Source organism: Rhinoraja longicauda, chromosome 12 (assembly GCF_053455715.1).
Source record: "Rhinoraja longicauda isolate Sanriku21f chromosome 12, sRhiLon1.1, whole genome shotgun sequence".
NCBI lineage: Eukaryota > Metazoa > Chordata > Chondrichthyes > Rajiformes > Arhynchobatidae > Rhinoraja > Rhinoraja longicauda.
Window position 1 is genome coordinate 10,619,813 of NC_135964.1, and position 13,824 is coordinate 10,633,636.

Here is a 13,824-nt window from a genome sequence, read left to right on the forward strand (position 1 = left end):
CTCAAATTTGGAGACCAAAACTGCACACAGTACTCCAGGTGCGGTCTCACTAGGGCCCTGTACAACTGCAGAAGGACCTCTTTGCTCCTATACTCAACTCCTCTTGTTATGAAGGCCAACATTCCATGTACATTAATTCCAGTTTAAATTTCATGTTTGCTAATATTACATCACTAAAATTTCACTCTTCAAGCAATGCAATATTACACAATCACTAACATTTATCCTGAAATTTCAATATCAAAACATTTTGCTCTCACTTTATTCTAGGAAGTTGTGCCACAATTATTCAATATTTTTCCGCACACTTCCAGTCAATACGACCAAGTTTGAAAATGTTTAAGCCCAAAAACAGAATATTGCAACTTTAGCAGCCACACAACTGAAAGTTAATCACAATATCTAAACCTACTCTCTTTACCTGATTCTGCTGTTTCACACTGAATCCCACAAAAAGTAAATCATTACATTAGAATGCAAAACCTTGTACTGACAGCAACAGTGTTAAAAATCTGCTAGACAATGAATGGTGGTGAAGTTTTAATAAAACTCACCAAAACTAATTGCCAAAATTCTCTGCATCTCACCTCAGTGTACAATGCCCTGTAAACTTCGCAAGGAATTTATAACATGGGAACAAGCCTCAAGCACTTCAGAGGAAAGGAGCAGTAAGCACTTGTTTTAAGAAATGATCAAAAATACTTCTAATGGCATTAAGGGTAAAGTAGAATGTAGACATTACATCTACAAAGTTTCACGGTCAGTTTATTGTTACATGTACCAATTTAGGTACAGTGAAATTTGAGTTACTGCACAAAACATTATGACCCGATGAGCCAAAACATTATGACCACCTGCCTAATATGCTGTTGGTACTCCGTGTGCAGCCCCATACACAGCAGGGTGCAATGCACTGTGTATTGTGACACATTCCTCCCGAGACCACCATTAACATTTTCTGTGACTTGTGCCACAGTAGACCTTCTGTCGGTTCGGACCAAACGGAATAGCCTTCGTTGCCTTCACGCATTGATGAGCCTTGGGCGCCCAACACCCTGTCGCCAGTTTGTGGTTTGTCCCTCCTCGGACCACTGTCGGTATGTACTCACCACTGCTGACCGGGAGCACCCCACAAGCCTTGCCGTTTCAGAGATGCTCTGACCCAGTCGTCTGGCCATAACAATTTGGCCCTTGTCATAGTCGCTCAGGTCTTTACTCCTGCCCATTTCTCCTGCATTCAACACATCAACTTTAAGAACTGACTGTTCACTTGCTGTCTAATATATCCCACCCCTTGACAGGTGCCATTATAACAAGATAATCAATGTTATTCACTTCACCTGTCAGTGGTCATAATGTTTTGGCTCATCTGTGTACAATGGAAGCAGCAACCAGGCAGTAGTAAGAAACTGGATGGTGCAAGCACAACCCCGGAGTTGTACTCTCGTGGGGAACAGGTGTTGCATTGGCTAGGATGAGGGTCAGAGAATGGAAGTCTTCTTGAGCAACCTGTCAATGTGAAGGAAGCTTAAAACCAACATTTGAAGGGAAGTTATGTTAAATATTATTCAATATTTTCTACTTATTGTTATCCTTTCCAACTGGTTTTAATAATAAGATATGGCCAAGGTAACAGACAGTTAAATAATGAAGAAAATTATCTGCCTGATGGACAAAACTCATATTAGACTTGTTATTTGTATCATTGTGGAATAACACAGGCCAAATTATTTTAATTAACCCATCCATACATTGTTCACGTCATTGAAACTGATTTGGTTCAGTCACAGCAGGGATGTATTGCTGAGGCTTTATAAGCCGCTGATCAGACCACATTTGGAGTATTGTGAGCTGTATTGGGCTCCATATCCGAGGAGGGCTGTGCTGGCGTGGGAGAGGGTCCAAAGGTTTACAAGAATGATCCTGGGGATGATTGGGTTAACATATGATGAGCGTTTGAAGGCACTGGGCCGGTACTTGCTGGAGTTTAGAAGGGTGAGGGGGAATCTCATTGAAACCTGTGGATAGAGTGGATGTTGAAAAGATGTTTCCAGTAGTTGGAGCGTCCAGAATTAGAGAGCACAGCCTCAGTATAAAAGGAGGCGTAATGGAGGTGAGGAGTAATTTCTTTAGACAGAGGGCGCTGAATCTGTGGAATGCATTGCCACAAGATGGTTCATACGTTCATAAGACATAGGAGCAGAATTAGGCCATTCGGCCCATCGTCTATTCCGCCATTCAATCATGACTAATCTATCTTTCCCTCTTAACCCCATTCTCCAGCCTTCGCCCCATATCTCCTGACACCCATACTAATCAAGAATCAAAGGGTCATAGGTCAAGCAAAGGACAACAAAATTAAGAATGCAAACATTGCGGATATTGGCATGGACTGAGGATTGGTTCATGAACACAAAGAGTGGACATAGATGGGTCAGGGTTGGGTTGGGAGACTGAATAGTGGAGTGTACGGTGATCAGTACTGGGGCTCGGCTGTTCAAAGTCCAGCAATCCGTGATCTGGATGAGGATGATGTGCAACATGTTGGGCTACCTCTGGTGAAAAGCTGGGTGGTGGTGGTGTGCACTATGAAGGGAAGAGCCAGCCGGGTGAATGGAAGATGGCATATAACGTGACAAATAAGATCATCCAGCTCATTAGGCAAAAATGGCAGTAAACTTAATGGGTCGAAAAGCCTAATTCTGCTCCTATCACTTATAAAAATGAGCAAGTATTTTTAACCAGGGGATGGATTGGAAGGCATGATGCTCAGAGTGCCCTGGTGTCCTTGCACACAAACCACAGAATGTCAACATCTGACAACAGCCAGCAACAGTACATCCATCGACCCACGTTGAAAAGGATGCCAGCAGGTAGATCTCTCAAAGCTCCACGACGCGTTCACATCGGAGCATCGCAGCACGAGGTCGACTCCTAGGTAGTAGGACGATACACAGGTGAAAAATCAGGGCATGTCATGGATTAACCTCGAGCATTCTTACACGCTTACACATTTCCGAGTGGGGAGATGCAGGGTTTCTCTGACTGAAGTGTCTGGAACCAAGAGACCTCCAATTGAGGCATGGCCCAGGTGCAGTGATTCACTACCGCAGAGATGTGCAGCATCCAGTGCACAGTAAATTGAAGGCAGCTCCACTGATCTTCAGAAAGTAAAGGAATCCAGGCATAAAACACTTGTGAAGGAAGGTGGCAATGAGGCACACATCCACAGGCATGCATAGCAGATTTATTTTGTTCTTGATTGGAAAAGCTTTCATGGGGAAAATAGCAGAAAATTATTGGGGGGGTTTCAACCTCAAACAACTGACAGAAAATTTTGCATCCTGAAAATGGAATTTCCGTTAGGCAACTCATTGTAAGTTAGTAATCCTGTTAATGGGTGCACAGAGGATTTTCTTAGAAGCTCAAAATGGGAGGACGGATCCAGTATTCTGTGTGTTATGAGAAAAATATCACAATATATCTGTGTTCACAACCAAATAGAAATAAGAATGCTTCAATACAGAGGCAATAATCATGTTACAAATAAAAAATGGACACAATTTATTTGTTAATACTTATTTTATAAAATATTTTACAAGAACAGATAAAGTATTTAAAAGATTGCTGAATACTTAAAATTGAAAAAGATAAAGGATGTTGAATAAAATATAAATTAATTGCACACACTAATTTGCCACATTAGACAAATAGAAAGGCATTCTTTCCAACAGAACATTGAGTTAAAATGAAAATAAATCTAAGAAACTACTGTCACTTTAACAAGTCCCAGTGTTCAGAGAAAAGGTGGCTGGTGACTTTCACTGAACTCGAGCAGAATGAAGAAGCTTCCACCTGGAGGCAATACTGGGTAGCGCACTGCATCATTTCAGGGAGAGCAGGAACGTCCCTTCAGTCCATGAGCACAGATCAGTTTTGATATAGCCACACCACAATATGTTCCACTGAAGGTTGACACTGAAGTAACTCAGCGGGACAGGCAGCATCTCTGGAGAGAAGGAATGGGTGACGTTTCGGGTCAAGACCCCACTGCGAAATCTCAAGGTGTGTCTACTTTGAAAGAGTTCTTTCTTTCTAACACATGTTCTGCTGAAGACTTTCACCATTCAAAAAGTGTTTACACTTTGAGCACGTTCGACCGAAGTGAACCAACTGTGGTCCTGTACAGAGGGCCAAGGTACAATTGTCATCATTCTCCAGGCTTGTGACACAAACATATTTCCTCTGCAGACCAGCTGGTGCCTGCAACCCACCACAACTAGGACTGCACGTTAGTCACAGAATGCATCTACTTTAGGGGATACACAAGATTCCCTCCAAAGACCAAATCAAAATTAAGGTACGGAAAAGACATCCAGAATATTATACGATTCAGGCTTGTGTGGAAAATCCAGTCTGTCAACAACATACAGGTCTAGTGAGACCAAGGAACTGCAGATGCTGGAACATGGAGCAAAACACAAAGTGCTGGAAGAACTCAGCAGGTCAAGCAGCATCTGTGGAGGGAAATGGATGCTGCCTGACCCACAGTTCCTCCGGCACTTTGTGTTTTACAACTCTTGCGTCCCGTGCTTCGAAAGTGAAACCTCTTATTTTGCCATTAAAGCAAATCATAGCTATTTAGCTGCAAACGTTTACACTTAAAAGGGGTAAGGAAAGTAAATAAGGAAACCAACAAGCTGACCAGTGCAAAGGGGAAAGCCTTCAAGTTGAGAATGAACAAAAACCTGAATATCAGAAATCTCTGATGGATGTGCCTGGCAAAGTACGTGATTCACATTTATTTAAGCAAGGTAAATCATTCAGGCAAGTTGATTACTCTGAACTTGATTAAAAAATTAATCTCCTCGGTATTGCTGACAGCTTTACTTTAGATTCAAATGGTAAGCTTCAAGTAACCACTAAAAGTCTTCAGCTCAACAGATGTCCAGGGCAGTACTTTGATGCCATCCATGACCATTATAAATTATCTGCTTTTGTGTCAGAAAATAGTTTTAAATACAACTTAATATAATGCTGATACTATTGCTGATGCGCATATTAAAAATATATATTTGAATGACTTACCATGAAGTAACTTTTAATGAAAAGCAGCAATTCACCACTACATTGGCAAGAATTACGAGGATGTGCTGAGGGAGGGCAAACATACAATCCGTCCCCCAGTGACAGGCAGGGCTTTGATAGGCCAAGGTCTCTGGGATCCACCTTGGATGATTTTATACAACTTCAAGATCAAATGGAAATAAATCCCCATTGGAGATCTATAGTGGGTGACTAAAGTGACTTGTCCAACCTACACAATTCACCATAATCAAAACTACTTCCCCTGCATTGAACACAGGGGAAGTTATGAAGAGTCAGATGCACTACTGGATCCATAAATACATTTAAAATACAAACACAGTGCATTATTCCCTCATGACGGGTTCTTTTGTTGAAGATTACTATCAATAATATTGTTAGTATTCCAGTAGGGGGCATTATTACTCCATGACATAATTTGAGGTCAGTGGCCACGATATCCCACTGACGGCACTGAGATCGAGCCACTGTAGTTATAGAGAAGCTACGATTTAGGACAAATGCACTCGTACAATAACCTCAAATATCTCCACAGGAAGTATTAATCTTTCCAGCTAATCTCCAAGCGAGTTTACATCAAGGCATCTTAAAATTGGACAGCTCCTATTCAGGAGAAGTTGACAAAAAGTTTCAATGGCTCTCGAGGACAACCATTAAATCAAAAGCAATCACCTGCAATGTTCATGGACTTGAACTTACAGAAGGGTCGTCGTTTATTTACAATAGCAAAGATTTGGCCCCAAGATAGAGTAGAAATGATGAGGCAGGGTGACGGTTATTTATCATTGCCTTCACCGCGGTAACCTGGAGAAAGACATCAACAGGAACAAGATCTTCCATTATCCGTTATTGGGTGCAAGACGTAAACAGCTCTTAAACTAAGGTGGTCACTGATCATTTCAGCTGTGCAAGGTGTATTCCTTTCTTTAATCTGAATAGTTCTCCATTATCAATTCTAATTACAGTGATACAAGACTTGGAAAAATGACCGCACTCAAATACTTCCCCAACAAGATTGTGGTGATGCCAAGAAAGAAGACAAGTGCATTCCTCCCACCGGGGACAAACAAAAGCAGCAAAGTCAAGACCCTGCATCCACTCCACAGTTCCACAAAACTGAATGCAGGCAGAGTGTTACATTCAGCTGGGCGCTCCCAGTGTCTGCAGATCTTGTGCATTGCCTCTGATGCTTTTGCTTTTCTATATCCAATATTATAAATGATTTAAAAATATAAAAAGACAAATTTTTACTTTGAAATTGATTCCATTAATTATGTCACAATTCACAAAAATAGGTCACCATTTTTTGTTGCATTAACCAGAAACCTCAAAATAAATTTTGTTCTATCAGAATACAGGTGAATTGGCTACCTCATAAGGGAAACAAGATATAGTATATGCAGTAACGGCTGTGCACAAGGGAAAATTGCAACGGTTACTGTCAAAAATTACCTCAACTGGCAATACATATTCAAATATATGTACTCTACATTCAGAAATTAGTTTTTTTAATAAAGAAATTTCACTTTATCTCAGAAAAGACTCAGTAGTGAAGGCCACATGCTTTTTGCACCTGCTGGATAGACTGTAATGCAGTAAATTAAAGCCTCTTGATTTAGTCTGTGTTTTAGATGGAACAAGGGGCTGGAGGAAGGAAAAGGTCAGGCGGTAGTATGTCCCCATCAGTGCAGATGACAAAAAAAGGAATGCTGAAGCAGAAATGCCTGGTTCCCAGATTCCAGATACAATAAGTACTTCCGCCAACAAGGCTGTAAATCCCACTCCAACAAGAAAGTTCAGATGATTGGTAAAACTCTTTTGATAATGGTAAGCAGCAGAGATCTCAAGCAATTCACAGGAGTGAAACAGTAAACTCTCTTCTCAGTTGAACCCTGAATCTTAACATTATGGCTAACAAAAATACATCGGTATCACTATCTTTTAAACCTTCCCAGGAAACCCGCAGAGGTAGACTCTAGACAGCTGCTTCTCAATTGTTCTGTTTGTTAACCGTCTCTTTAGAACTCCGTGCTCCTCAGAAACTCAGAAGCCTATCCTCTGGGATTTGCACCCACACACAGCTCACTGCTACGGATTGAGACGCGGAGAAATAGGAGGATAGCAGGCAAATTCTCTTAAAATATTTCGTGCCATCTCTACTTTGTTGTTAGCTATCAAAAGGGCTCGCTTTACATCCTCAAAGGAGTAGCCTTCACCCATGAGTTTTGCAATCTTTGCATCCACATTTTCTCCAGCTTGGCTGCTTTGCAGAGCGGCTGGTTCCTGAAGGTGATTTTTCTTTTGGTAACCGTCAGGGGCAGTTCTCCGAGGCAGTGGTTTGGGTGGTCTGGCTGGAGCTTGTGAAGTGTCTGGAATAGAAACGGAGAATGGATACTGAGGTCCAGTAACACAAACATAAGCAAAAACTGTCACACAACTCCCCCGCCAACGGTATTTGGTTTGGTGCTCAGTTTTATTCATGAATTATCCAGCATTTATGCATAACAGTCAGGACCAAATTTACAGGGTTTAGTTTGTGTCACTGTGTCTATTACTTCTACAAACCAGTCTTAAATAAAATCGGTGTCTACCTATCAATTAATTATGTAGGAAAATAACTGCAGATGCTGTTACAAATCGAAGGTATCACAAAATGCTGGAGTAACTCAGCAGGTCAGGCAGCATCTTGGATAGAAGGAATGGGTGACATTTTGGGTCGAGACCCTTCTTCAGTCTGAAGAAGGGTCTCGACCTGAAACGTCACCCATTCCTTCTCTCCAAGATGCTGCCTGACCTGCTGAGTTACTCCAGCATTTTGTGATATCAACTAATTATAATACTTAACAAATACAAGGGTTTTTTAAACTTACTGTTCACCTCATCTCTTACTAAGCCACATTTTTTTCCATTCACAACTTATTCAACCCTTTTATTCAACCATAAAAAGGCTCTTTAGTCCTCCACGCACCACATCTCTCCATTCATGGAGAGGAACCACATGGACTAGCCCATCTGTTCACCTTTTCCATATACATTCTCACAAGGACCTTCCCAATGTTGGGCTTCTGCGGTGGCTGCAGATAACAGTCAAAGTACTCAATCCAAACATTGAAACTAAAATTCAGGATGAGACGTTACGATTTGCTTTCATTAACCACTAACATTTGGTTTAGTTTCCCTTCTTACCCATCGTAGGTGGGAGCTGGTCGTAGTCTTGCGACATTATGTTAGATTTCTGATTTTCTTCGAGTGTCCTCCTGGCGGGAGGGGCAGGTACAGGAACAGTCGCAGAGTCAAAGACAGAGTCCCCTTGATGGAAAATTATTAAAGACAACGTTACAACCTTCCTCTCAGTGCTTTAACACGTGCCTCAAATGATTATGCTTCATGAAAAATATATCAGTCATCACAAGTTGCTCTGTGTGCAAAGAGGGAGCAATAAACAAGTGGGCTACGGCTCCCGGCTGTTCCCGATGGTGTCATCAGCAGAACTACCTTCCTTATTTGGGTTTAGAGTTCCAACTAGCCTACAGTAAAAAATAGCACACGGAGTTAAACAGGAAATTGATGGACCTACAGGAAATTCACACAAGTAACCAACTCCTTTATCACTTTCCTAACCTCAGCACCTCAATGTACAAAAGTAGAGTTCTGCTCTAGGGATGACACCTTGGCTAGGTTTTAGTAGATCACAGCACACCATTGACATCCCACTTGATTACAAAGAAATAAACAAACTTGGGAGTGTGTCGAGGTGGTGTGTGTACCTCTCCCTCTCTGGGTACCCCATACCCAAGCATGGCAACCGTGTCGTGAGACATGAGAGGAGGTGGAAAGGAGATACAGCTTCTGATAGTTGTGGCCTTCTCGGTGGTTTACAGGTGTGATCATATCCAGAAATGTCTCGGACTAGTTGTCTTTAATGTTTCTTTGACAACACCTGAATGAAAACAGTACCTTTTCAATGCCACACAAGTGAAATGCAAACTGACAAGGACTTGTGTTGCAGGCCTGAACAATGAAATATCATGACTGCCCAGGTGTTCCATGAAGTGCACCCTTCCACAACACTACAACAACCATCTTTTGCCGACTTTCAAGTTACAACAAAATTATGGAAAAGATTAGCAAGTCTGTGAAAGTTAATATATAATCCATTGATTCAATAAAAATGGAGGCTGGCTTATATTATTATTAATTGTTTATATAATTTGCAAGGCACATCAACCTTCAAATTTTTGATTTGTAGTACAGTTGACTAAAAATCAATATCGTGGAGCCTATTCTAAACATTTCAACCAAAGCAGTTTTACAGACTGCAGCCAAGGAGATAAAGCTCTGAACATTTATATTGATGCTCCAAACTAATACACTGCACTCCACTTTACTTCCAGTAATGAGGCTGTGAACATTATTGGGGATTTTGTCTAAACTTCAATACACTGAAAGTAGATTATTGAAGGATTACCTGCAAAGCTGGGGTGGACAACATCGATAGGAAAGCCAGTCAAGCAAAATAAATAATTTACCAAACATATGGAATGACTTAGAAACACCTGCATATACTAAACATATTACATCTTCACGCTAATAATAAAAATAACACCACATTTATAATAGAAACTGTCTGATTAAGTTTATTATGCTACATTACTTTCTTAGCTGACTGATCATGCTACGAGTGAGATGTAGTTTGATCGATACAGGTTTCATATAACTAGCTTCCATCTTTGTTGAAGGTGTTTACAGTGGAAACATTTAAATAAATGAAGGACAACATATCTTTAAAATGGGAACGCCATGACTTTTCCAATTATTCCCACTGCAACATCTCACAGGGGTTCGATTTTAATGAACATTTAAAGAGAAATGAACCACAAAACTCTCTCCAATGTCAAGAATCCAACCCCAAATAATAGCAATGGCAATATAAAGTGTGTCGCGAAGCCAAGGACATGCCAGGAACTGTCTCAGTGTAGTTAGAAGGTCCCACAAAGGAAGCTGATTACCTGCGCTGAAGTGGAAGGAGTCGTGTCCAGATGTGGGTCGGCTGCCTGAGCCAGAGGACCTGGGCACATCTGGGAGGCTGGCCCGCACAGGAGGTGGGGGTGGCAGCGATGGAGGTGGGTTGTCAAATGCACTGTCATTCACTGGCAAAAATAAAAAATTACAGTCAAAAACGGAGAGAACGCATCTACATAAACAGATCAAAAGGATTATTGTTATTAAAAATTACTTTTTAAAACCAATAATGGCCTCATGATCAGCAATTTGCATCAATCTATTTCTGAATAAAACTGCAGATAACAAGCAACATGATAGGTCTCCACAACTGTTCAATATTGCTTTGACAAGCCACGAGTGAATTGGATGCTTGCAATTATCAGAGACAACAATGACAGCTCTGATAACGACAGAGTCAAGAGCAGGGCTCAGCGTTACTTTGCTGTTTAGTTTGGTTTAAAGATACAGCATGCTAACAGCCCCTTCACTGCAGCTCTGTGTTATTCCACCATTTCAACCACACCATACACACTAGGGGGCAATTTACAGAGACCAATTAAACTACAACCGTGCACATCTTTGGGCTGTGGGAGGAAACCAGAGCACCCGGAGGGAACCTATGTGGTCACAGGGAGGCCATGCAAACTCCACACAGACAGTACCCGAGGTCAGGATGGAACTCTGGTCTCTGGCGCTGTGAGGCAGCAGCTCCACCAAGAGCGCCACACAAGGAAACACAAAATGACTTCAAACGGTTCAAAAAAAATTTCACATCAGAATATCGTTTGAATTAAATTAAATGTAATTATCATGTTATTAACCTTTTTCCCCTCTATTGTCTTTCAATTATTTTTGTTTATTCAGCACATGTGCATTGATCCAAGCAGTGGCTCGGATAACACAGTTAATCTGAATGTACATGAATAATGGAAAAGTGTCCTAGAGAATTACGTTGCTACATCCGCTTCAGTCAATAATAGCAAGCTGTGGCGCCTTCACGCCCACGTTTGGTTTTGCATACAGCCTGTTACTGCTGGCGAGTTGCCAGCAGCCATATGAGAAGGTCCAGCCACAAGAGCTCAATAACAACTCCAAGGTCAGATCCACTAATTGGCCTAATCTGCACACTGTGGTGAGAATGTAGGTAAAAGGGGCTTCCGGAATAAACGTGACACAAGGTGTATGGCTCAGCTAAGTGTCGTTTGTTCTTTGCTTTCCGTCGTGGGATTCAGTTGATCCTACAACTGGTGACCCTATTGCTACACGCAACCTTCCACTTACTCACGAAATGTATGACGAAAAAAGTGACACGGTGACAGTCGACGAAGTAAAACTCGACGTCCCAACTCTTTTTACAACCACCGCCAGAGCGTGGTTTTCTATAGTAGAAGCTCGATTTCACTCCCTCAAGGTCACGAGCCTACAGACAAAATTCGGGTTCCTAGCAGCTCGTCTTCCAGAGCAGATCGCATGGGAAGTGGAGGACGTGCTCCTTAATCCAGAAGAAATGACGCCATACGATGCGCTTAAATCCGCTATCTTGGAGCGAACGCAGCCCTCGAAGCAAGCCCGCATTTCGGAGCTGCTGGGAGATGATAATCTCGGCAATAGGAGGCCATCACAAATGCTGCAAAGATGGCACAGGCAGGTGGGAGACGAAAAGATTGACGGCGATGTCTGGAAACAGACGTTTCTCCGCTACATGCCCACTCAGGTGCAGGGGCCCTATTATTAATTTATAAATTTAAATAAATTTTAAATCATTCCAGCGTTTCATGGACCACATATTCTCCGGCTGCGATTTTGTCTAAGCATACATCGACGACATTGGTAGCGAGCTCCAGCGAAGACGAACACAACACCTCGGATTACTGTTCCGACGTCTCGACGAATATGGTATTGGCATAAACACGAACAAATGTGTGTTTGGCGCTCACAAAACTCACTTTCCTTGGGCGTCGCGTGATGGAGAACGGCATCCTGCCCAGTGAAGTAAAGGTGCAGGAAATCCAAAACTACCCAGTGCCAGATTCGTTAAACTAATGATGATGATTTTTGGGGATGATAAATTTCTATTGCCGCTTTCTACCGAACGACGCAGGTTCCCTATTACCCTCGACCAACTTACTCAAAGTTTCGGACAAATCGTCTTCAAAGAAACCGTTGTGTTTGCCCAAGATGCAGTTCAAGCCTTCAACGTTGCTAAGAGGACTCTCGCTGACACAACTATGCTGGTCCATCAGAGGCCCAATGCCTTATTTTCACTCACCACTGATGCCTCTGTCAACGCCGTGGGAGCCGTTGTGCAGCAGCGAGTCAACGACAGGTGGGAGCCTCTGGTATTCTTTTCGGTAAAATTATCATTCACTCAGATGAGGTACAGTGTATTCGGGCGAGAACTTTTGGGTATGTACCTCGCCATCAAGCATTTCCGCCATCTGTTGGAAAGCCATCCCTTCACTATTTATACGGATCACCAACCGCTCACATACGCTACTCGTACAAGTGCGGGGAGCTATTCACCGCGGGAAATCCGCCACTTGGACTTTGTTCTGCAATTCTCCAGTGACATCAGGCACATTCAAGGAAAAGCAAATCTGGTTGCTGACACTATCAAGACTGGAGGTGGATGCTCTGAATGCGGCCACACATCGATTTTTATGCCATGGCTCGCGCGCAGCATATTGATCCCGATCTTATCCATTACCACCGGACACCTACAGCCCTAAAGTTGGAAGATGTACCTATCGGTGACACGAGAGAAACCATCATCAGTGACACTTCTACTGGCAAACCAATGTCGTTTGTGCCGAGGACGATGCGTTGAGAAGTTTTCAGCGCACTGCACAACATATCACATCCGGGCAAGAAGGCATGGGCACTGTATATACAGTGCATTCAGAAAGTATTCAGACCCCTTCACTTTTTCTACATTTTGTTATGTTACAGCCTTATTTTAAAATGGATTGAATTCTTTTTTTTTTAATCATCAATCTACACACAATACCCCAGAATGAAAATCGAAAACAGGTGTTTAGTAATTTTTGCAAAGTAATTAAAAATAAATAACTGTACTATCACATTTACATAAGTATTCATACCCTTTGCTATGACACTCAAAATTGAGCTTAGGTTCATCCTGTTTCCATTGATTATCCTCGAGATGTTTCTACAACTTGATTGGAGTCCACCAGTGGTAAATTAAATTGATTGGACATGATTTGGAAAGGCACACACCTGTCTATCAGGGCCACAGTTGACTGTGCATGTCAGAGCAAAAACTAAGCCATGAAGATGAAAGAATTCTCCGAGACAGGGATTGTGTCGAGACACAGATCTGGGGATGGGGGTAAAACAATTTCTGCAGCATTGCAGGTCCCGAAGAGCACAGTGGTCTCCATCATTCTTAAATGGAACCACCAGGACTCTTCATAGAGCTGGCTGCCCGGCCAAACTAAACAATCGAGGGAGAAGGGCCTTGGTCAGGGAGGTGACCAAGAATCCGGTGGTCACTCTGACAGAGCTCCAGAGTTCTTCTGTGAAGATGGGAGAACCTTCCAGAGGACAACTATATCTGGAGCACTCCATCAATCAGGCCTTTATGGTAGAGTGGCCAGACATAGAAACATAGAAACATAGAAAATAGGTGCAGGAGTAGGCCATTCGGCCCTTCGAGCCTGCACCGCCATTCAATATGATCATGGCTGATCATCC

The 13,824-nt window shown here is 42.3% G+C and overlaps 1 protein-coding gene across 1 annotated transcript in view; it reads right to left on the bottom strand.

Annotated features, from left to right (window-relative positions):
• Window positions 1-3,631: 3,631 nt before the first annotated feature.
• The window catches only part of cblb (Cbl proto-oncogene B, E3 ubiquitin protein ligase), a 137,943-nt gene continuing 127,750 nt past the window's right edge, over window positions 3,632-13,824 (bottom strand). Inside the window, exons 15-17 of the mRNA XM_078409000.1 lie at window positions 10,116-10,256; window positions 8,293-8,415; window positions 3,632-7,475 (exon numbers count right to left, since the gene is read on the bottom strand). Of these exons, the coding sequence (XP_078265126.1) occupies window positions 7,195-7,475; window positions 8,293-8,415; window positions 10,116-10,256 (545 nt within the window). The 3' untranslated portion in view covers window positions 3,632-7,194. The remainder of the gene's footprint in view (window positions 7,476-8,292; window positions 8,416-10,115; window positions 10,257-13,824) is intronic.